The 22,620-nt window shown below is 38.9% G+C and overlaps 1 protein-coding gene across 4 annotated transcripts in view; it reads left to right on the forward strand.

Annotated features, from left to right (window-relative positions):
- Positions 1-22,620, forward strand: part of mapkap1 (MAPK associated protein 1) — a 224,785-nt gene that overhangs the window by 108,674 nt on the left and 93,491 nt on the right. For 3 of the 4 annotated variants that reach the window (XM_085965624.1, XM_085965622.1, XM_085965621.1), the window contains 2 exons: positions 5,131-5,307; positions 20,563-20,675. In XM_085965624.1, coding sequence (XP_085821750.1) covers positions 5,131-5,307; positions 20,563-20,675 — 290 coding nt within the window. The remainder of the gene's footprint in view (positions 1-5,130; positions 5,308-20,562; positions 20,676-22,620) is intronic. The other variant, XM_085965623.1, reaches the window with a different exon arrangement.

Consider the following 22,620-nt stretch of genomic DNA (forward strand, 5'->3'; position numbering starts at 1 on the left):
TTTTCCAGGATGAAAAGCCTAGGTTTCTCTAGTCGTTACTCATAACACAGACCTTTGACACTGGGGACCAGCCTCATGGCTCTTCTATGTACTGCCTTCAGCACTTGATTGTCACCACTGTGTCTTGGCGATTAGAACTGGACACCGAACTCGGTGTGGTCTGACCAGAGCACTGTACAGATTAGTCATGACTTCCTGACTTACATTCTACCGTTTTGGCTATGTAGTTCAGCCATCTATTTGATTTGTTGATTGCTGCTCCGAATTAGTTGGACATGCTGAGCGTTGAGTCTGTTGAGATTCCTAGGTCTCTTTCAAGTTCATCCATAGCTATTTCAAGACCATTCACAAAATATATGTATTGCTTAATATTTCTTCCTATGTGCAATACTTAACATTTGTGTGAATTAAATTTTATCTGCTGTTGTTCTGCTCAGTTACATAGTTGTCCAACTCACTGTAATCTCTCTTACGATAGCAAAACACTGCGGATGCTGGAAATCCGAAATAACACCAGAAAACGCTGGAAAAACTCAGCAGGCCAGGCAACATTCGTGGAGAGAGAGAAACAGTCAACGTTTCAGGTCGAAGACTCTGTTTCTCTCTCTCCACGGATGTTGCCTGGCCGCCTGAGTTTTCCCAGTGTTTTCTGGTGTAATCTCTCTTGGCTGCCAAGTTTTCTTAAATTCCTCAGCGGTTTTTCTAGCCTCTCTCGTTTGCATCTAATTCTTCATTGCACTTCACTCCATGCAATTAAATTGCTTTTTTTAATGCCCCTAGTTGAAGAGAGTCTTATGATCAGTAGATACCGCAAAGAAAAATGCCAACACTGGTTAGGAAGACCCTATGTTTCAGAATATACCTCCTTCATTATTGGACAAATGGAGATGGGCAAAAGGTAAGGACAATAATGAAAGAGAAAGAAATGAGCAAGTGGAAGGGAATTGGGCGGGGGAAGAAAATCTTGGTGAATTTAAAAAGATTTTTATAACGGAATAGAAATTAAAAGAGGAAAAGGGAAACTGCGAGAGAAATGAAAAACACGTTTGTCAGAAGGTTATGATGCAGTAAATATATAGCTGAGTTTGCAATATATTTATGAATGGTTCTAATTATTGACCCCTTTTCCAAGTAAAAATGGAATACAGAAATATAGCTGCTTGTGAACATAAATTTTTTCAACCGAGTTACTACATTCAAATAAGATAATGTACACCATCTTAATTTTCTGGCCCTGTAGTTTTTACATATTATAATTTTGTCAATTTTATACATCACTGATCTTCAGTATTGCTAGATAATACCACGTCAAAATATTAACGGCAAGATAAACATCATGATTGGAAACCTAAATTATGAGCACAAAAAACTGTATCTTTATGGTAGAATTTCATGCTTTCATGCTACTTGGTCACATGGGGATTGCATACTTTGAATTGTAGGTATTGTCACAACTTACAAAAGCATTTCCGCATGTATTCTTCTTGCATTTTTTGGATTCAGCGATTGAGTTTGTATTTTCCTGTGACTGAATGCAGCGTTGCCGTGTGGGACATACTGCACAGAGATTCTTTTAGCACTGGGCGGTATTGTTCACAATGCAGTTTGACAGACTTCTAACTTTGGACCTCAAGACAGATTCTCTGAATACTAAAAATAGCGTGGCAGAGAAATTGGAGACTTATTTGAGATGCCCTTCAGTTTTAAAGGAGGGATGGTACATTGGGTAAAATGGCCGTCATAATGTTTATTGGGGTCCTAGAGTGTTTGTTCTCTGCATCCTACTTGCCAATTAGTAAAGAAACAACTTGCATTTATATGGCTCCTCACATCCTCGGGACATCCCAAAGTGCTTCACAACCAATGGTGTACTTTGAAGTGTAGTCACTGTTGCAATGTAGGTAAATGCAACAGCCAGTTTGCACACAGCAAGGTTCCACAAACAGCTATGAGATAAATGACCAGATAATCTGTTTTGGTTGAGGGATAAATATTGGCCAGGACACTAGGAAAACTCCCCATCTCCTCTTCAAATAGTGCCATGGGATCTTTTACCTACACCTGAGGGAGGACAAGGTTTTGGTTTAACATCCCTGACATGAATCAACTGAGCGGCCTGCGGGTGGCACTGTCCAGGGAGAGTATAAATGCACGGGCCCAGCTTGCACATGACATTCCTAACAGGAACTAGTGAAGGACACAACTAGACCTCCATGTTGTAAAACAGTTGATTAAAGCTTTGTTTAACGCTTAGACCAAGTGCCTAGTAGTTTTCTTACATCAGTCCCATCTAAAAGACAGCACATCTAACAGATCAGCACTCCTTCAGTACTGCACTGATGTATTAGCCTAAGTTAGGTGCTCAAGTCTCTGGAGTGGGGCTGACTCGGGCGGAAAGTGTTACCACTGAGCCACAGCTGACGTTGGTTACAGTACAGATGTAGATCTGGTTATGTGGTTGTACTGTACTTTTTTTTCCCTTGTGGTTAAATGTGCTGTAGAAAAACACTTGATGCACTCAGGCCTATAAGAAATGTATTGACCATTGACAAATTTATAGCATTAAACAGAAAATGTTCTAGGAGCTGCTCGTTGGCATTTTCAGGGCATGTTGTTGACCTGATCTGCAATACATACCTCTCTTGGTGAGCCAGGGACCACCTTCCAAGTAATGTAAATGAGCATGGTTTACAATATTATGGTCCTCCATTTTATTGGAAACTGTCAACTAAAAAAAATTTGCATTATAAACCATGCTGCCACAACCGGTTTATGCATTGATCTGCTCTATAATTAAGTAATGGGATTTGAGCAAATCCTCCTAAATGAGATTGATGAAGACTTTAGCTTTAGAATACTTTACTTTCTTTCATACATCTGTTTGAACATTGTCCTGATTTCATAGAATAGTACAGCACAGAAGGAGGCCATTCGGCCCATCGAGTCTGCACCGTTAGTCCCATTCCCCGCTCTTTCCCCTGCAATTTTTTCACCTTCAAGTATTTATCCAATTCCCCTTTGAAGGCTACTATTGAATCTGTATCCACCACCCCATCAGGCAGTGCATTCCAAATCCTAACCATTCATTGCGTAAAAAAGTTTTTCCTCATGTCACCTCTGGTTCTTTTGCCAATCACCTTAAATCTGTGCCCTCTGATTATCGATCCTTCAGCCATTGGAAACAGTTTCTCTTTATTTACTCTATCTAAACCCTTCATGATTTTAAGCACCTCTGTCAAATCGCCTCTTCGCCTTCTCTGTTCCAAGGAGAACAACCCCAGCTTCTCTAATCTATCCACATAACTGTAATCCCTCATCCCTGGAACCATTCTGGTAAATCTCTTCTGTACCCTCTTCAAAGCCTTCACGTCCTTCCTGAAGTTGCAGTTGCAGGCATCTCTTCGCTGCTGAAATTGGGAGCTTAGTTCAGATTGACATAAACTATCATGTGAACAAAGTATTTCCACTTGCTGACCTGACGGTCAAGACCAGCTTGTCGGACCAAATTACACTGTTGATAGAGGTTCAGCGATTGGGGGTTACCCTTACCTTGAGTTTACTATGTACCCTTATTGTGCAGTTTGGATATATTATGATTTCATGGCCCATGGTGAAGAGTAATGATCACCCAAAAAGATAATTTTGTCATTTATGTGCTGCATGCAAGTGACTAAAATGATAAATAGTTTGAGTCTCATGTGCAAAAGTGTTTTCAAGTTATAATTTATAAATTTTTCGAAAAGCACGAAAGAAAATCAAAATATTTTTAATACGTATATTTGTAGGCATTTCAGTGAAGAGTATATCAGGTACATGGAGAAAAATAAATAAAGGACACTGATCTAAAGCTATTCAGAGTCTTGCAAAGATTTCATGGAAAGAAAATGTGTTAGAATCCTTTAATGATTGCTAATTGTGCCGATCACATCTCGTGGCAAAACACCAACACTGCACTACTTGTCTGGTTGCCCAATTTGTGTGGTTTAGATGCTTCCTTTAGTGTATTATTCAAATGTCTGTTGGACTTTCCAGTATACTGACTGCTGGGCACTGCTGTGGGCGAAGGAAGATCTCCGAAATGGAAACATAGGAAGAATGTGAGCGGAGACTGTTTCCTCTGCCTGAAATGTTGCTAATAGTTAGTAGAAGACCAAATGAATTTACAGATATTCCAAAGTTTCTCTGAGCTCCGTAGAATAAATGCTATTGACGGTGATTTTGTGAAGTTCCACTCAAAACTGCAACATTAGCTTGCACCTGTAGTGTTTAAAGCGACTTCTATACTCCTGATAGAATAACAGCAGCTCGTGCAATAGCCTCTGTATATTTGTGCCATTCCCTATTTTCTATGCTATATTTTATTTTGAGTATTAACTTTGTGCATAGGGGTGGAAAAGTTAACAAGTTCCTCATTCTGCCAGCAGCTTGTCTCTTTGTACCACCAGCCACAGCATTCTAAGTTTGTCTTCTGGCTGAAGTGTGTCTCATCTGTCAGCATGTTTCTATAAAGCTCATGTGTTCTGGTTGCCTGCTGTACTCGCAAGCCAAAAGATTGTAAATATTTATTAGTCTTCAAAATAAGATGCTAGCTAACCATTAAATATGGGTCTGGTCTATTTTGGAAGTGTTTTGTTCATAGTTAAATAGATATTTAAAAACTCTTGTGTGCTCTGCTGAACATTGTGCTTTCTTAATGCTTAATAGCAGTCAGGTATTCTTGCATTTCAAATCTGTGAACCATGATGCAGTTTGCTTAGACAAGAGTGGGAATAACGCCAAGGGATATGTTGGCAAAAAAACTAGTTGCATGGTGGGTTTTCTCTTGTTTTCTGCCAAAGTCTGTGCTCTGCTTACAAACACTAATGCGAGGCTAATACGTTAACATGTAAGCTATTGCAATGTTAGATTTATTTATTTGAAGTTTTTCTTTTTTAAAACAAATTAGTTTGTTTTATATTTAAAAACAAACCCCTTTCTGGGATTTGTTTTGCTGCACAGTGCACTCTCTCTCGCCCAATCAGACTTTCCTTCCTCAGCGGGAGGTTACTGCAGCCAGACCTAGACCACTGCAGTTACTTGACCATTGTCAATTTGACTTTTTCTTACATGCTTGCTATTTCTTCACTGCAGTGAAAATGTGGATGTCTACTGCCTTCATATTGCTGAGGACGATGGAGAAGTCGATGGAGATTTTCCACCATTAGATTCCAATGAGCCTATTCACAAGTTCGGCTTCAGTACGCTGGCACTAGTTGAGAAGTACTCACCGCCTGGGCTGGCAACAAAACAGTCTCTCTTTGTTCGGATGTAAGTTTTAAAAAAATTAACCTTTTATTTCAACTTGGGCACGTCTTTCATTTTGTCCTACTGTATTTTGTTAAGAGCACATTGCAGAATGCAAATCCATTTGAATAGCTTTGTTAAATTTTCATTACGCATTTTAAGTTCTGTGTTTAACCAGTCAACTGATGTTCTACCATGTGTGAAATTTTGTTTTTAGAAATAGCAGCTAATATAGAACATCCTTTTTCTTAGCTGTGCAGAACCTTGTGCAAATTTCCCAACTTGATCAAAATAAGCACATGTAAAAACAGCAATGCAACATGCATTATATTTTTTAAGCAGTTTAATCTGGGGGTGACATTCATGCGAGACTGATCTCGGTTTTATTTTGCTTTTAATTATAATTACTTAGGTTTCCTTTGCAGTGTTTATTTTGTACCATTCTTGCTGTTTCCTGAGATATTGGAGAATTCTCTTAAGGATCTCTGCAGTTCATGTTTAACGGTCAGCAGCCAACTGTGCAAATATCTGTGGCCATGGTTTCTTAAAGATTTTAAAATGATCCTTCTGATTTTACTCTCCGATTACAAACTCAAAACTAAGATCAACATTTGCTGTGATGGATTTTAGTTGTCCATATTGTTGGGTCATGCTTTTATATAATTACCAAGTATTCACGTCAGTTTTAATTCAACATAAGGTCTTTGGAATACATTGGTTAGAACTACAACATTGATGTTGCCAATAGAAGTGTAGTTTTTGATTACATATGTAAGTTAAATAAAGTAAGAGTAACAGACAATCGGAAAATAACTGTTGTATAATTAGCTGTTATAAATTTGTATTTAGGATTGAACAGAATGTATTCTAGATGGTATTAGCTTAGTTTTGTTAGTACTGCTGCTGTTTTTTCCCCCTACCTATGTGACATTCTGTGATTGAAAAATCTGAAACAAATATAACTCAATACAAATATTAGCAGATTTGTACAATTGTCAGTAACTAACAAAGATAACCTCAACTATAACCAGAACTTTGACATACTGACCCTATTCTAATGGGCTGGTGATGAGATTAATACTGCTTGTTGCGTCGTAGTATAGATTTCTTTAAACAACAACTTGTATTTATATAGCGCCTTTAATGTAGTAAAACATCCCACAGGACTGTTAAAAGACAAAAAAAATTGACACCGAGCCATATAAGGAGAAATTAGGGCAGGTGACCAAAAGCTTGGTCAAAGAGTTAGGTTTTAAGGAGCGTCTTAAAGGAGGAAAGAGAGGTGGAGAGGTTTAGGGAGGGAATTCCAGAGCTTAGGGCCTCGGCAACAGAAGGCACGGCCACCAATGGTTGAGCGATTATAATCAGGGATGCTCAAGGGCAGAATTAGAGCAGCGCAGATATGTGGGGGGGTGGGGTGGGGGTGTTGTGGGGCTGGAGGAGATTACAGAAATGGGGAGGGGCGAGGCCATGGAGGGATTTGAAAACAAGGGTGAGAATTTTGAAATCGAGGTGTTGCTTAACTGGGAGCCAATGTAGGTCAGCGAGCACAGGGGTAATGGGTGAACGGGACTTGGTGCGAGTTAGGACACGGGCAGCCGGGTTCTGGATGACCTCAAGTTTACGTCGGGTAGAACGTGGGAGGCCAGCCAGGAGTGCGTTGGCATAGTCAAGTCTAGAGGTAACCAAGGCATGGATGAGGGTTTCAGCAGCGGATGAACTGAGGCAAGGGCGGAGACGGGCGTCATTGGCTTTCAGCTGTAAGCACAGAGTCATCATATAAATCAACGTGTTGATTTTGAAACGTTGACTCTATTTCTCTCTCCACGGATGTTGCCTGGCCTGCTGAGTTTTTCCAGCATTTTCTGTTATTATAAATCAACATTGTTATGCAAAGTAGAATCCTTTGAGAGCAGGAGAGCTATTTGTACCCATGTGTAACTTTTATCTGCATTTTTTAGTGATGGAGATAAAGAGCACTTTTAGGGCACTCAAAACCTGGAAAACATGCGTAGCACAAAAACTTGGGAAAGTTACTTTTTGAAGCTTCAACAAACTTTAAACTGCTTTTACTAATGTGCCGATGTAACCTAGAAGACTAGATAAATCCCAGTGCAACATTAACAATGTTGAAAATACCAGTTGTAAGTTTGTTTGCAGCCAAATTATGTGTAAACAGGGAGGTGCTTTCGGGTGACTGTATTTGCTCAACGAGTTATTTACTTAATACCCTTGGGATGAACACAAAATATTTTGACGCTGCAGTACTTTTTTTGCTTCATAATTTTTATTGGTCATCTTTCCTTACTTTGAGAAATTAGATACTGCAGCTGTAAAGTCTTTCTACGAGCCAAAGTGCTTTGTTAATGCCTTGTACTGTGCACCGGTATTTGATCTGGCTGTGTGCCAGCTGCAGATCTTGCCCTTTACATTTTTAGAGCATTACAATAGTTTGTTATTCTAAATCCAGATTGTTGTTCCAGTCAGAAATCTTACATATGGACTTAACATAGATTTAGTATAAGTAAAACTGACACGGTTTCCTTTTTGGCAGGAGATTCTGTCTGGAAAAAGATTTTTTCCCCCCAGATTTTTACATTTCTGGAAATTTGCAGAATGACGTGCAGACGCATGTGTACAATACTCTGAAATGACAAATAGGACTAGTCTAGTCTTTTTCATGTTTAATTTGAAATGAAGACTGCAAAAATAAAGAGGAGGGAACCAGTAACTTAAGGTCGTGGAAAAAACCCTGTGTCTGGAAATGTGAAAACAACGCTTTCGATCATGTTGAAGCAGTGAGGTCAAAAATGTTAGAACAGTGCTTAACCCATGATAGGATAAGCAGCACCGCCATCCCCTAACCAAAAAAAAGTGAAAGTAACAATCGCTTTCATACTTTCCTGACAAAGTTAGGTTGCAGTACTGTACTGTAAATTAAATCTCCCAAAATGGTGTCCGTGTTGTACTGACAATATTTGTGTGCATACAAATCTCAGGACTTGAAAGGATGTGAAGATCATGTCAGTTTTCTAAAGATGAACTTCCAGTTATTGAAACTGAGTTCACATGCTCCCCCCACCTCTCTCGTTTTTAAAGTCTGCATGTTCCTTATTTATGCTATAGTTAAATATGTATAACAGAGACCTGTTGGATACAGTTTTTAAAGTTATGTATGACAAGAATAAGGTTCACAAGCTGCATATGTATCCAATTCAGTTAGACTTTTTTTCACCATTGTTCGTAAAGAAAATACGAACAATCAAACTCATTTGGATGTGGTTCCTCCTGACTTTCAGCATTGTAGTTCCAGGAGAGCTGACAGATATTGCCTCATCTGCAGTTTGATACTATCTAGGGAAGATGGGCAAGAGGGAAGCGACTGCCAGTGAAACTGCCATCAAGGACTGGTCTTTAAAGGGAGATGTGCGGGCGGGGTGGGGGCAAATGATATTAATGATCGTCAGATTCTTGGGAAAGCCTTCTGATGAGGCACAACAGGAGAGAGTTATTGCTGGATGTGCACTCCAGGAATTGACGGGTCTCCTTTTGTGTTATTAATATTTTAGAGTTTTAAAACCTGTAATTTAGTTTGATGCACTAGTGTGTGTGTGTGTCGATTTCTCCTCCTCTGCAGGCAAAGAAAAGAGAATGTAAGCACTAATTTGCGCATGCATCTACCTTTAGAGGATATTCGGTTGGTGGATAGGTTCATTCTGAAGAAATAGATCAAATACATGACATTTGTCTTGCATCATACTAATCCTGTTAATTTCCACCCCCCCCCCCCCGTACAAAAGTCCTGTTATAATATTATATAATATCCACAATATTAATTAGTTTTCTGTTGCACCCTTCCAGATTTTAACACTGTGATTACAAAGTGTTAAATAACTTTAAAATCAAATTTGCTCAGTCCTCTAAACTACGTGGTCAGTAGTGTATTAATAAGTTGTACAGGTAGCTACCTATTTGGCTAATGTGAGTTTCGGGACAGCTATTCTGGAGCCAGGCATTTATTTAAAACATTAGGGCCTAGGATATACAGACATCAATTGATATTGCGTCATCTATATACAATGCTGATTAAAATGCAAAGGGTAATTAGAATTAGCATAGAGTTTATAGAGGACATTAAATTCCTAATGTGTCAAATATTTACAAATCTAGAATTTATAAATTTCATGAAACAAAATGCTTTAGATCTTTGTCAACCAGCAGTTATATGTTGTTCAGCTGAAGGATGCAGGTTCCATTTTTTATTACATTTCTCCCAAATTGTTCTTTGTGGTTTCAGTGCCTTTTTGCATCATTCTATTTTCCTCAGCAACTGATTTCAAATAAACCTAGCTCAATTATATTTGTTTCTCCCAATGGAATCGATTATATCTTGCACCTAAACTGCCAGATCTCTGTGCACCATTTTATTTCAAGTTGGTGGAATGAGGAATAAAAATGAGGCGACAGAGTTGGCTACTTTTAAGAATACAAGTAGGAAAAGCAGGATTAACTGAAACAACGTAAACATTCGAGTCAGTCTGTTTCTGGGATACCATTTCAGTAGGAAGTATTTCAACAGAAGCCGTTGGGGAACATGTCAAGAGTTAAATTTGTGCCAATGAAAACTATTACCCACTTCAGTTTGTAAGCAAAGCTCAGAGGTTGTCAGCAGAAGTAGTTCTTGGTGTGTGTTTGATGCTGAGCTTAATGTGGTTGTCTGTGCAAGATGTTGGTTATCATGACTGGTAAATAATTGAGTTTGAATAGGGAGAGAGCCCTCATTATCCTCCACCTGTGCCCAGCTGGAGGGGAGGGTTGAGATAAAGCCATTAACTGTCTTTTACTGGCACCACAAAGAGCTCAAATACATCTGTGTCTTATTTTCTTTTCTGGCACAATCAGTCGAGCAAGCTAAGCAGGCATGACCAAATTTGGCAAGTTCTGTGGACTTTGGCAAAGTCATGCAGCAGTGTTTTTAAGGAACAGTCTGAGGCCAGTTACTTTGGCTCCTGTATGCCATCATTAGTGTATTGAATGCTTTGTTTAAAACCAGTCCATTTTGCAAAGGGAAGTGGTTTGAATAAAGTATAGATTTTCCTGGTGAAATGTGTTTTAACAATTTTTTTTCTTTCATCTTACTATTTAAAAAGGCCTGTTATAACCACATTTTCCACAGTGATTGCAATGCTGACTGGAAGTGAAATTGATTCTTCAATATATTCCTAGGAGCACAAGCAGAGTTAGCATAGAAAGAAATAGACAATTGCTGTCATTACATTATATTCTGTTAACTTAAAACGGATCACTTTTTAAATACGAATAGAATGCACATTTATACTTTTGGCCAAAAGTAACATGTTTGGTTTTTGATATGCATGTGTAGAACATTGAAAATATAATTGGTATTGGACAGAGCAAGAATATATGGCCCATGTTTGTTCCAGTGAATAGTTTATATCACATAAATTATCCCAGTAATTTCTGAAGGAATAAAAAGATCTGAATTTAGTTTGTCTGTATTCTTGATTATAAGCTTTATCTAATGTGTGTGAAAAGAAACTTCATTTAGTGATTGATGGCTGTCTTATGAAGCTGATTAGTGATGCAATAAATCTGTAAACTAATACATACTCTTGAATAACATCTGACAAGTCTCTAAATCCAAAATCAAAACAGAAAGTTCTGAAGAGTAAAGGCTGGAAATGCACAACAGGTTAGTCAGCATTTGAAGAGAAATGTAGGTTAATTGTTCTGATGAAAGGTCATATCCAAAATATTAATTTAGCTTTCTCTTCCCAATGCTGGGAACCTGTTGCGCATTTTCAGCATTAAAAAAAAAATTCTTTTATCATCTTTGTTGTAGCTTAAATTAATGGTGTGGTTCCTAATATCATTACTGTGATGATGAACTTGCCGCATTCGTTTGACTTCTGTGAATTATCATTTCTGATTTTCAAATAACTTAATGGCTAGCAGCAGGTGTGAGATGTTTCAGCATTCACTGGAAGGCAAGCGTAAGGTTTTACCACGAGTAAGTCACTCCGAGAACAGCTCACTAATGAATGAGCATTCCAAGAATGGTTTTAGTTCATGTGACTATCCTCTTGGGAAGGGTGTAGGCAGGTTGTCTTTAGGGTTGAGATGGCTGCAAGATTGGAACTGAATTAACTCTTTGTGGCAGACTCAATAATCCAATCTAATACCTTCACCAGGCAGATCCTCAATACTCTAGGATGATTGACCAGCCAGCTTAGCTTATTAATGTGACCTGGAGGGTAGGCATGTTACTGGGGGGCTGGGATTTTTCCCCACTCGTTTCAAGATTACTGCAAGCTAATGCACTAATGGGTATGGTGGTTCTCCCTGGAAAAACAGCAGAAAGCTTACCAATGTTCTGCATGGTTTTAACTGGTTATTACTGCAAACAGTTGGGGATTCCTAAGCCTTGATTCTTGCCAACTTGAACCTGGTTAAGTTGCCAGTCCTGTGAGTAAAGTACTCTTTGTTGAACATACAAAAATTATACCTCGGTAGATTTCTCTTGGGTCAGAATTTGCACTCTGTTATTTATGGGTAAACGGTACAGCAACTTCAGGCGAGGAGCAGATGCGCAGTTAAATGTGAATATCCAAAAGTTGCTGTCCGAGTTGCGCCACTCCTCGGTGAGCTTTGCGAAAATAGCATCTCGTCCTTGGCCTCCCCGTTTTTTTTCAAAACCTTGCTGTATTAGCCCATTAATTGCCCATTAAACTTGCCCAGAAAATTAAGTCTCGTCCTTACAAGCGCAAGTACCCTTTTAACAATGTTGTATGTGTTAATTACTGCCAATCAACCTCTCTGGCACTGAAAATTAAGTATTACAAGTGGGGAGTCTCATTCCTTCAGGTTTTGAATTTTTCAGGGAAATTTTAAAAGTGTCATTTTTAATGTTAAAAATGTTTTATTCTTTTCCCTTTTTCTCTCCAAGTCTTTCTTTCCCCCTCTTTCTCTTTCTGTACCTGATTTGACATTGTATTCACCCTCTTCATTCCTTCCTGTGTTTATTTCTCAATCTTAAATCTTATTGGTTACGGAGATACCCTGTTTACGCAGGTCCCAGATACCCTATTTCCCTCGCTGTACCGTTATCAGCTCGCACTTTCACCAGCTTTTTTGGGCAAAAATTTTGAGCTGCAGGGTGCATGGGGCAACTCTAACGGCAGATGCTAAAGCAATTTCTGGCCCATTATTTTATTTTGGAGATTCTAGAGCATGGCGATGGATTTCCATGCATGTCAGATACCCATTAAAATTTGTTTCAATGAAAGACCATCATAATTGCCATGCATTAGCTATCGGCTTTGCTCAGTTGATAACGCACTTTACCCTGGGTCAGAAAATTGTATTTTGACCCCCAGATCGGAGGTTAAGGCAATAATCTAGGATAACAATGCACTGTAGTTCTGAGGGAAAGGGACATTGCTGAAGGGACATTAAACTAAAGTTTTGCCTGCCTGTTTGTGCTTTAGGTGGATGTTAAAGATCCCATGGCACTATTCAAAGAAGAGCATGGTAATTCTGTTACCCTGGCCAACATTCCTCCTTCAACCAATGCCACCAAATAAGAATTAACTGGTCAATTTTCCTGGTGCAGAAGACATTGCAGCTATCACTGCAATTTAAAAAGTAATTGGTCCTAATGAAGCACTCTGATGTTTTAATGTTAATAAGTGCTTTATAAGTACAATTATTATTCTAGTTCACTAAGTGGTCAGATAGCCTCTAAACAATGGGAGCTATTTTAACTTGGTGAAAGAGAAAGTAAAAGGACACCGGCAGCACTCGGGAGTGATTAACTCAATCTTTGATTGCTGTATGCACATTTATAGCACGTCAGGCAATGTGGGCCAAAGATACTGACCAATCACTATCTTTAAATACACAATCTTCAATCACATTGTAGCAATGCCACTCCTGAGACCGCTTCGAATCCATTAGGGAATAGTCGATGTGCAATTACTTGTCATGGATCTGAGAATAGCCAGTTCCAGAAGGGGAAGCATGCTTCCAGAATACCTCTAATATTTCATTGTTTTTCTAATTTACCCATTCCACGAGCCGCTTCTTCACCTGTGTCACTCATCATTCACGAGGACACAATAACTTGCCATGAAGAGGAATGCAAAAATGGCTAGAAGTGACTCAGCATCTGTAGAGAGAGAAACCGAGTTAACGTTTCAGGTCGATGACCCTTCATCAGAACAAGGGTAACTGATAAAGTAACGTTACTTGTATTTGCTGCTTCACCCAACTGTCTCGACCGGTGTCAGGAACTTGACATACATGTAATCCTAGCTGCCAAACTGTATTACCACACTAACTTTAATAACCGCTTAAGTATCTAAGTATGTTGGTTTAAGATATTTTCTGCATAAAACCAGATTTCATGTTTGCATAACCTACGTGTTTATAAGGCAGCAAGGTCCCACAAACAACAATAAGATAAATGATAAGTAAGTGGGTACTTGAGGTGAAAGTTTTATAGCACGGTGGCATAGTGGTTAGCACTGTTGCCTCACAGCGCCAGTGACCCGGGTTCAAATCCGGCCTCGGGCGACTGTCTGTGTGGAGTTTGCACATTCTCCCCGTGTTTGCGTGGGTTTCCTCCGGGTGCTCCGGTTTCCTCCCACAGTCCAAAGATGTGCGGGTTAGGTTGATTGGCTATGATAAATTGACCCTTAGTGTTAGGGGGATTAAATACGTGGGGTTACGGGGATAGGGTGGGATATGTGTTGGTGTAGGGGTTACGGGGATCGGGTGGGATATGTGTCGGTGCAGGCTTGATGGGCCGAAATGGCCTCTATCTGCACTGTGGGGTTTCTGTGATTCTGCTGAGCTTCAAAGTTCCATTCGGTCGCACTTCTGCTTCGACCTAGAGTTCACTTCCAAATGGTAAATGATTCAAAGTGGTAACTATAGCTTCAAAGATTGCGTTCCATGATGCTAAACAAGCTTCATTACATCTGTGGTAAACCAAAAATGGGATTTAATTTTACAAAAAGGTTCCAGTTTGCAATAATTTTAAGAAAACAAATAAAAGTAGGTATTTGAAGTTTATAGTTTGACTGGAAATTACATAATTTACAGTTAATTTGGACAGAATGGTAGCATTATATTTTCTATTTTTTTAATGGTGACAGCATAATATCTTTCATGGAGGCTTATTATAATCGTAACTTTTCTGTTGCATTTTGTGGCAATTTCCTTGTATGTTATTTTCATTTTCCTCCAATAAACCCTGCCACCCTGGATCTGCTGCTGAAGCTGTAGAGGAAGATGGAGAGCACAGTTACCTCAGAATGATCACTATCATTAACATTCACGGGTGGTTCACTTATCATTTCTGACTGCAGAGACATGGCAGCCTTTATGAAACGTCTGCAGGTGTAGCAAGATGATACATATAACATTGTGCCACAATGGATTTATGTATTCGGTTACAAAAGAAAAGTCTAATGAAAAAATACAGAAGGTAATTCTTTATTCCTGCACCACACAATTTGTCAGTAATGTCCTTAGAAGATAAGCGCTTTTTTTCCCCTATTTTAGCCCTGTCACCTGGATGTTTTTAACTGGGACCACATCTTTTGGCGTGGGATTTACTGGTGTGCCCAGGCTGTTTTCAAAGATCAGAAAAACACACACACATCTAATGAAGCTGAGAATTATTTTCAGGAATTAAAAATGTAATGACTGGGTGGACAGGACTGGTATTGCACAGAAGGCCCACGTGGTGCTACTTCCCAGACAAGGGCCCACATCCGCATCTGGAACAATGTGAATAGTAAGCTTTTATTGTCATGGCCACTTCTGTCCCACATAACTGGTCTTTTTATCACCCACACAAGAAAGTAAGTAATGTAAGCCTGTGAAGATAAATCATTCATTAAATGTTCAAGCCAGCTGTTAAAAATGTTGCTTACTGTAGCCAAGTCACTGATGAGGAATATTTCTGCTCCTGAGGTCTGTTACATCGAGCCACTGATAGAGATCCCTGTTTCAATGGTTTCGGTGGAATTAAAAGATCTAATGGCACTATTCAAAGAAAAGCAGGAAGTTCTCCTGGTGTACTAATCAACATTCTTCCTCAACCAAAAACAGATTATTCATCTCACTTGCCCCTCCGTATCTTTCTAATCTCCCCGAGCCCTACAACAACACCCCCCCCCCCCCCCCCCCCCCGAGATATCTGCGCTCCTCTAATTCTGGCCTCTTGAGCATCCCTGATTTTAATCATTGGTGGCTGTGCCTTCAGCTGCCAAGGCCCTGAGCTCTGGAATTCCCTGCCTAAACCTCTCCACCTCTCTTTCCTCCTTTTTAAGATGCTATGTTACTGTACCCGGCATGTCCAGCGCATTTACCCACAAGTTACTGCATGTCAAAGTAATTGTATGTGTCTGAGAGATTTGATGCTATTTAAATACAAATGTATTTTTCTTAAACAATTTAAAATATTTGCCCCACTCTGAATTCTGGTTTAAGCCCCCGCCCCATTGTTTACTCCCCCTTTTTTTCTGGTCTCACTGATGTACCAACTGTAGTTGTTGATGTTTATTTAGCTTCTCTTCATAGCAGCGTGGCTGAAATCAGGAGCTTTCAGACATTAGCCCATCTCCCATTATTTTGTTGAGCAGCCTGTTGGGGCTCCAAGGCACTCTACTCACATTCTTGTACGTATATTCTGTTTTTAGAAACAGATATGTTTGTAAGGCACTGCAACTTGAATAAACTGTTATTTCTATCAGGAGAGGAACCACATGGGTCTTCAATCATTGTGAAATAACTTCGGCAATCAACTGTAATCAGTTGCAACCCAACCTGTGATCATCTGTGCATGTATTATAAGTATTAATGCAAGTAGCCTTGAATAATAGGATCATGACAAATATTCAGTGCAAGAGCCTTGATGCTGAAAATGTTCCTGTCATCCAATGTTGCTAGTCAGTCGGCGGGAAGTATTTGCAATTAGGGATGTCATAATCTACAAAACGATGACGACAACCCTTAAGTAATCAAATTAAAGGGTGCAGATGACCTCATAATCTCAAAGAACAAAGCTTTTGTCAACTGTTAGTTATCTGAGCCCTATGTTTGGATTACTGCCTCGTATTTTCTTTCAGATATCATTCATAACGTACACCAGATGGAGAATTTTTATTAAAAATTATTTTCTGTATTCTTGCTGTGTTATTTCCAGAGATTTCCTGGTGTAAGTTTGAAATATAACTTAAAGCAAAGGATATTGCAAATTTTCTGATTCATTACTTGAAGGTGTATTAGACATGACAGGACATGCATTTTATTTTGCTTGGGGTGGGGGGTTGGTGCTGAATTGTTTTGATGGACTAAATGAAAATTAGCAATCCGCTATATTCTAATATTACAACACACAATCCACAGTTACACTGTCTCTCATTATAGTGATAACTGTGAATTATAATTGTCATGGAATGGTCATAATTGAGCCTTTTTATCTGCACAAAAAACTTGTATTTTCACAGTGCTAAATGTCTCATAAGATGTACAGAAAATCCTTGCGTGCCATCTCAATTTTTAGTTTGCAGGATTCTTGTGTTTTGGAATAGTATGAATTTATATTTACCCGGCAATGAAGAAAGCTGAAAGTTTACCATCTGTATGACTTAAATTTACATGAGCATTCCAAACTGCAGCTTTAGTATGTGTCAGCAATACCATGGTATTTACTGTGGTGTTTAAAAAGGATTTGTAGCTGCTACAGATTTTTTTTCCCATTGCCTGTTTCTGTAATTGTACAGAGGTTTATTATTTAGCAACATTGAAATTGATTTTTTTAAAATTCTACACTGCTAAGTTTAAAAATAAATATCTTGTGCAACTGTGAAAGGAGAAATTCTGATGGTGGCTTGGCTTGTAAACCTGTCTGCAATGAGCAGTCTGGGATCCGCTCCAGATCTTGATGTAAATGATGGCTGTGGTTCAGCATACATTCAGTGACAGAGTGTAATGTGTGATTAGTTTGACAGTTCTCAGCCGGCTGCTTGGTGGGAAGGATTTGACCATGGTAAACTAGCCCAACAGATTGGCAAAATGAGAGAATCCTTTTGCTAACGCCCAGCAAGCTGGTTGTGAATGTGCTGTTCACTGAGAGTTTCTCCTGTTGGTTTAATCTGGTGATGGTACATTGTTCAGATTCTGTAGGGAAGCTTGCAGCATTGTTGGCCACATTTCCATCTTGAAGGTGTTGCTGATGCTTGAATTAGAAAAAAAAACCTGCCTGGAATTAGCACAAGAATGAAGAGTAGAGGGAGAAGGAAGTTTAAAAAACCAAACAAAGACTGTTGTCTCTCTCAAATACTAATCACTTGAACAAAGTAATTCTCAGTTTAGCATATATCCTCTCCATGTTTAGTGTGTTTTTTAAATTAAGACAAAACATGAAAAGTGATAAACAGCCAGTTTCCTTCTAGTCAGTACATCTCAATCTTTCTGAAATGTTACTTAATTCCATTGGATAATTAACAATGGTATGTTGTTGGGTAGAGACTGCGGGTTCATAATACCTGCTGGCAGTAACGGCAATGGTTTACAAATTGTACTATAGCTTTGTCTTTTGTTTCACTTCACGGATTGTAATTATCAAATTCAACTGTTATTTGCCGTCGGCCACACAATAAGGCCGAGCAAGAAGTCACCAAAATGCTTGTGGTGCATCCAGATAGCTGCTTTTGTATCCAATTCATGGGTTAAAATTGGAATTTAAAAGCCATTTTTGTAGTTCAGATTAAATTTTAAAGACGGCCGACAGAGTTCAAAGGGCAAGGTAATGTGGGTGGAGGGATCGGATTTATTCCAAGATTGAGGAGGACGGCGCTAGTCAAATGCACCTTCTGGTTGAGTGGAATAAATTTGGCATTTCATTGTTCATATTCTGTATTTTATTTGCACAACATTTGATTTAAAAGATGACATTTAATAAAATTTGGCAATTGTAATCTTTTCCCTCCCCCACCCAAAAAAGGGATTTATTCTGAAATATACTTTGGACTGAAATATATTGTATGGCTATTTTGTAAGTAACTTGGCTGGGGGGGTGGGGTGGTGGTGCGGTGGCAGGATACTGCTCTGAATTTTCAGAATCGGGCACACTATTAGAGTCCAGAGGGAGATCTAACTTGCATATATTTCCACTTTCTCTGTTCCTTTTTGAGTAGTGTCATGGGATCTTTAACATCCACCTGTAGAGGCAGATGGTGCCTCGGTTTAACATTTCATCCAGATGACCACGCCTCCAAAAATGTAGTACTTCCTCAGAACTGCACTGAAATGTCAGCCTAGATTGTGCTCAAATCCTGGACTGGGGCTTGAATGCACGACCTAACTCTGAGGCAAGAGTGTTGCCACTGAGTCAAGGCTGACATTTAGCTTACAAGCTTAATGTCTTTATTTGCATCCGTGGTCAGTGTTTCTGGATTGTAAAATCAGAACAAAACACATGAAAGTTTTAAAGATGTAAATTACTAGTATTTGTGTAAACCTATTGACAAAAAGTACTTTATGGATGCTGGAACTGCAACTTGGAAGGAAAGTTACAAAGCAAATCTTTGGAGTAATGAGATGAAGGTTCAATTTTATACCAACCGTTGGAAGCTCTTTCACTTCTTCCCTTCCCTGCTGCCCTTATAGATTTGTCAACTCCAAATAAGAATGCAAAAAAAACTTATTTCTGCAAAAATGTAGCCTCCCAGCAGTTTTTCAAAAAAACTTTTCCAGAAAATCTCCAATATGGTAACGATGATAAACAATTTGAACCATCCCTATTGAGAAACAAGGCCTTTTGATCTTCAGCACTAATTGGAATTCAATTTCATCTCCAAGCTTTGTGTATAAATTGAAATGTAGCTTGACTTTAAACTACTCTACAGGGTTTTGTGTCCTTTTTAATGAAAATTTCCAACAAAATCTTGAATAAGTAGTTCCCCCTCCCTGTTGAGCAAAATGTTTTGAAATGACAATTTAATTTAGATGTAGGAGATGAAGAACTTATTTATAAAGTGGGACTTACGACATAGAATCAGTCTTGATGTCCAAAGGTCTGAGCTGAGATCAGTTCCACAGATGTGGGAAAATCAGTGACCTCTCTGCAATCTGTTAAGGATCAGAAATACAAGGAGTTGCTGGCTATCTTTAAATAATCCTAATTTTATGAGTCCACAGAGCAGAGCTACTTGGATTTTTCATATCACTTCCCTAGAACTTTTCTGTGGTTGAGAATTATTGTCAAGTCAATGCTTTTTAAAGGATGTGGATTTGTAAGCTTAATATCTGACTAAGGGAGTTTTAAGCACAATCTTTAAACGGGTTTCAGATGTATTCATATCTAAAGCAGAAAAATGTTACAATCTTCAGTGGGTGTCAAGAACAGCTGATCTGACAAATTCTCAGTCTTGTTCGCTTCATTTTGTTTAAATTCCGGAGTGAGGGAATTGGTACTAAAAAAAGTAGCTGACAGCTACACGAATCATGACACAAAAAATGATTGCTGTTTTAGATTGCCAAAGTCCAGCGCATCCTTTTTGACACCAATTTAGAATGGAATATTGCAATCTAATTAAATAGTGACTCACCAATTTGTTTAAGTATTGTGCAAATCACTTCATGCAGTTTTTGACTTTTGATGCCTGTTGTACTTCATCTGATTATACACTATTCCACATAGAACTAAAACTCAAATTACTCTCTGTATTTCTGAAAAATTACTCTCTCTGAAAAATAATCGGGACAATTTGACTATCTATCTGTTTGCTTGTCTATATTTCTAGAAGAGATAACTGGGTAGATATTGTACAGTACTTTGCACCTTCTGGTAAATTCACTTTTGGTATAGAGGAGATATATTTTCTCTAAGTGCCATAACTTCATATGTTGCAACAAACTGTCAATTTAGAACTTCACAAATTGATTTTATAACCGAGTTTTTCATCTGATCCTAAATACTGCTCTTTGTGAGTTTGGTTTATCCGTCTCAGTCTAAACACTATCTGGTGTGAGCAGCTTTAGATTAAACCAGCCACAGCTGTGCAGTTGTCTACATTAAAATGCAATCTGTATTAAAACAGGTAATGTCGTCTGTTCTGTTAAACTGTTTTAATCCCGATCTAGATGTAGTCAATATAATCTAGAAATTATTAAACTTGCTGAAAGAGTTCCAAATGTTCTTCAACTGACTTTTATAATTGATTATTATTCCTCTTATTGCAGTAATGCACCGCAGAGTGGATTCTCTCTCATTCAAGTTGACAGTATGAATGTCACCATGAAGGAGATTCTGCAGAAGGCTCTAAAAAGGAGAAAAGGTTCACAAAAGGCTGCAGGTAAAAATGAAAAGCCAAGAATTTTAAAGTGACTAAATTGAGTAATACACAATGTTGTGTTTTAATGGACATTGCTGTAATGTGACGAGTGACTCTTGCATCTGTGCTTTTATAATTGTATGGCATTTTTGGTACATTTGGTTCTTTAAACTTTGCATTGTTAAAACTAGCCTTCCCATTTTTAACATTTAGATTGCTTATAGGTTCAGAAAAACTGTTGTTCCCCAGGCTGCCTATATTTGTACATTTTCAGCTAATGCACTGATGCTGAAAAAAGGTGTAATATATTGATACAGAAATATCAGAGAAATTACCCTAAGCTACAAATCAAAATAGCTAAACCACAATTTTACATAAAAGTAAAAAATCACATTGCCTGTGTTTGCCATTGTTGTTTCTCCCTCCTTAGTTATTCTTTACCCTTTTTTTAGTTTATTTTAATTTTATTCTATTCCAGCCATCTCTCCTATTTCCACACATTGTTTTTTTTCCCCCATCTTCTGTGCTCCCAGCATCTATTTTCGAGCTGGGAGTAACTTATTTTTTTTTAAAAACACTACCACATGGTTGGTTAAAACCAAAGGCTGGTTAAATCAAATGACAAAGGCCTGAATGTTAACATCTGTGTCAAACAGGAACAGGCTTCCCAAGGATGAGTCTTCTCATTGACAACTCGAGAAGGAAGAGTGCATCTGGATGAGTGAACTTTGTGGTTCGCTTCACTTTCTTTTTCCCATATTAAAAAGGCCTAAGATTCATTTTGTAAACAGACCGTTAACAAAAATACACCAGCAAAGTTGCTGTGGATTTGGTGCAAGGGAATCGCCTTGTTGGACACAATTTCAAAACATTTGCTTCATTAAAATAGATGTATCTGGAGCTTTGTGGGGGTAACATAAAAACACATTTCTAAGAGAACTAATTTTGGGAGGCAACTTAATATTATTTATCCTTCTAGGCGGAGAAAGTACTGATTCTTTATACTTATCCGTAGCTTTAAGATCTCTCAAGACTTGACCTTATTTCCCTTTGACATTTTTATATGTTTGATTTTTTTTTGGTCCAACTTTCTCCCTTCCACATCTTTCACCTTTGGATACTACTCTTGTTAGGGTATGGTTCACAGGAGCTGGAGCTGTACTTTGGCCAAATGGTCATCCATTATACAGCTGTGCGAGTGAACGATGAATGTCGGCAAGCCAGTCAATCATGAGGCATCACAGCTACAACAACAACAGCTGGCATTCATATAGGCCTTTAATGTAGGAAAATGTCCCAAGATACTCATGAGCATAATCAGACAAAAATTGACACCGAGCCAAAGAAGAAAATATTGGGATGGGTGATTTAAAAGCTTGGTCAAAGAGGTAGGTTCTAACGAGGGTCTTAAAGGAGGAGAGCGAGACAGAGAGGCAGAGGTGTTTAGAGAGAGAATTCCAGAGCTTGGGCTTAGATGACTGAGGGCACAACCGGCAATAGTGGGGTGTAGGTTAGTGGGGGATGCATATGTGCATAAAGTTGGGGGAACACAGAGTTCTTGGAGGGTTGTAGGGCTGTGGAGGAGGTTACAGTGAAGGGCCATGGAGGGATTTGAACACAAGGATGAGAATTTTAAATTTGAGGTGTTGGCAGACCGGGAGCCAGTGTAGGTCAGCGAGCACAGGTGTGATGGGTGAACGGGACTTGGTGTGGGTTAGGATACGGGGACCCAAGTTTGGTGAGCTCACGTTTATGGATGGTGGAAGCTGGGAGGTCAGCCAGGTGAACATTGGAATAATCAAGTGTGGAGGCAGGGGCGGATATGGGCCATGTTATGGAGGTGGAAGTCGACAGTCTTTGTGATGGTGAGGATATGGGGTCAGGAGCTCAGTTCAGGGTCAAATAGGGTGCTGAGGTTACCAATACTCTGGTTGAACCTGAGACTGTGGCCAGTGAGGGGAGGGAA

Source organism: Somniosus microcephalus, chromosome 23 (assembly GCF_052327205.1).
Source record: "Somniosus microcephalus isolate GS21.2 chromosome 23, FLI_Smic_1.0, whole genome shotgun sequence".
Taxonomy (NCBI): Eukaryota; Metazoa; Chordata; class Chondrichthyes; order Squaliformes; family Somniosidae; genus Somniosus; species Somniosus microcephalus.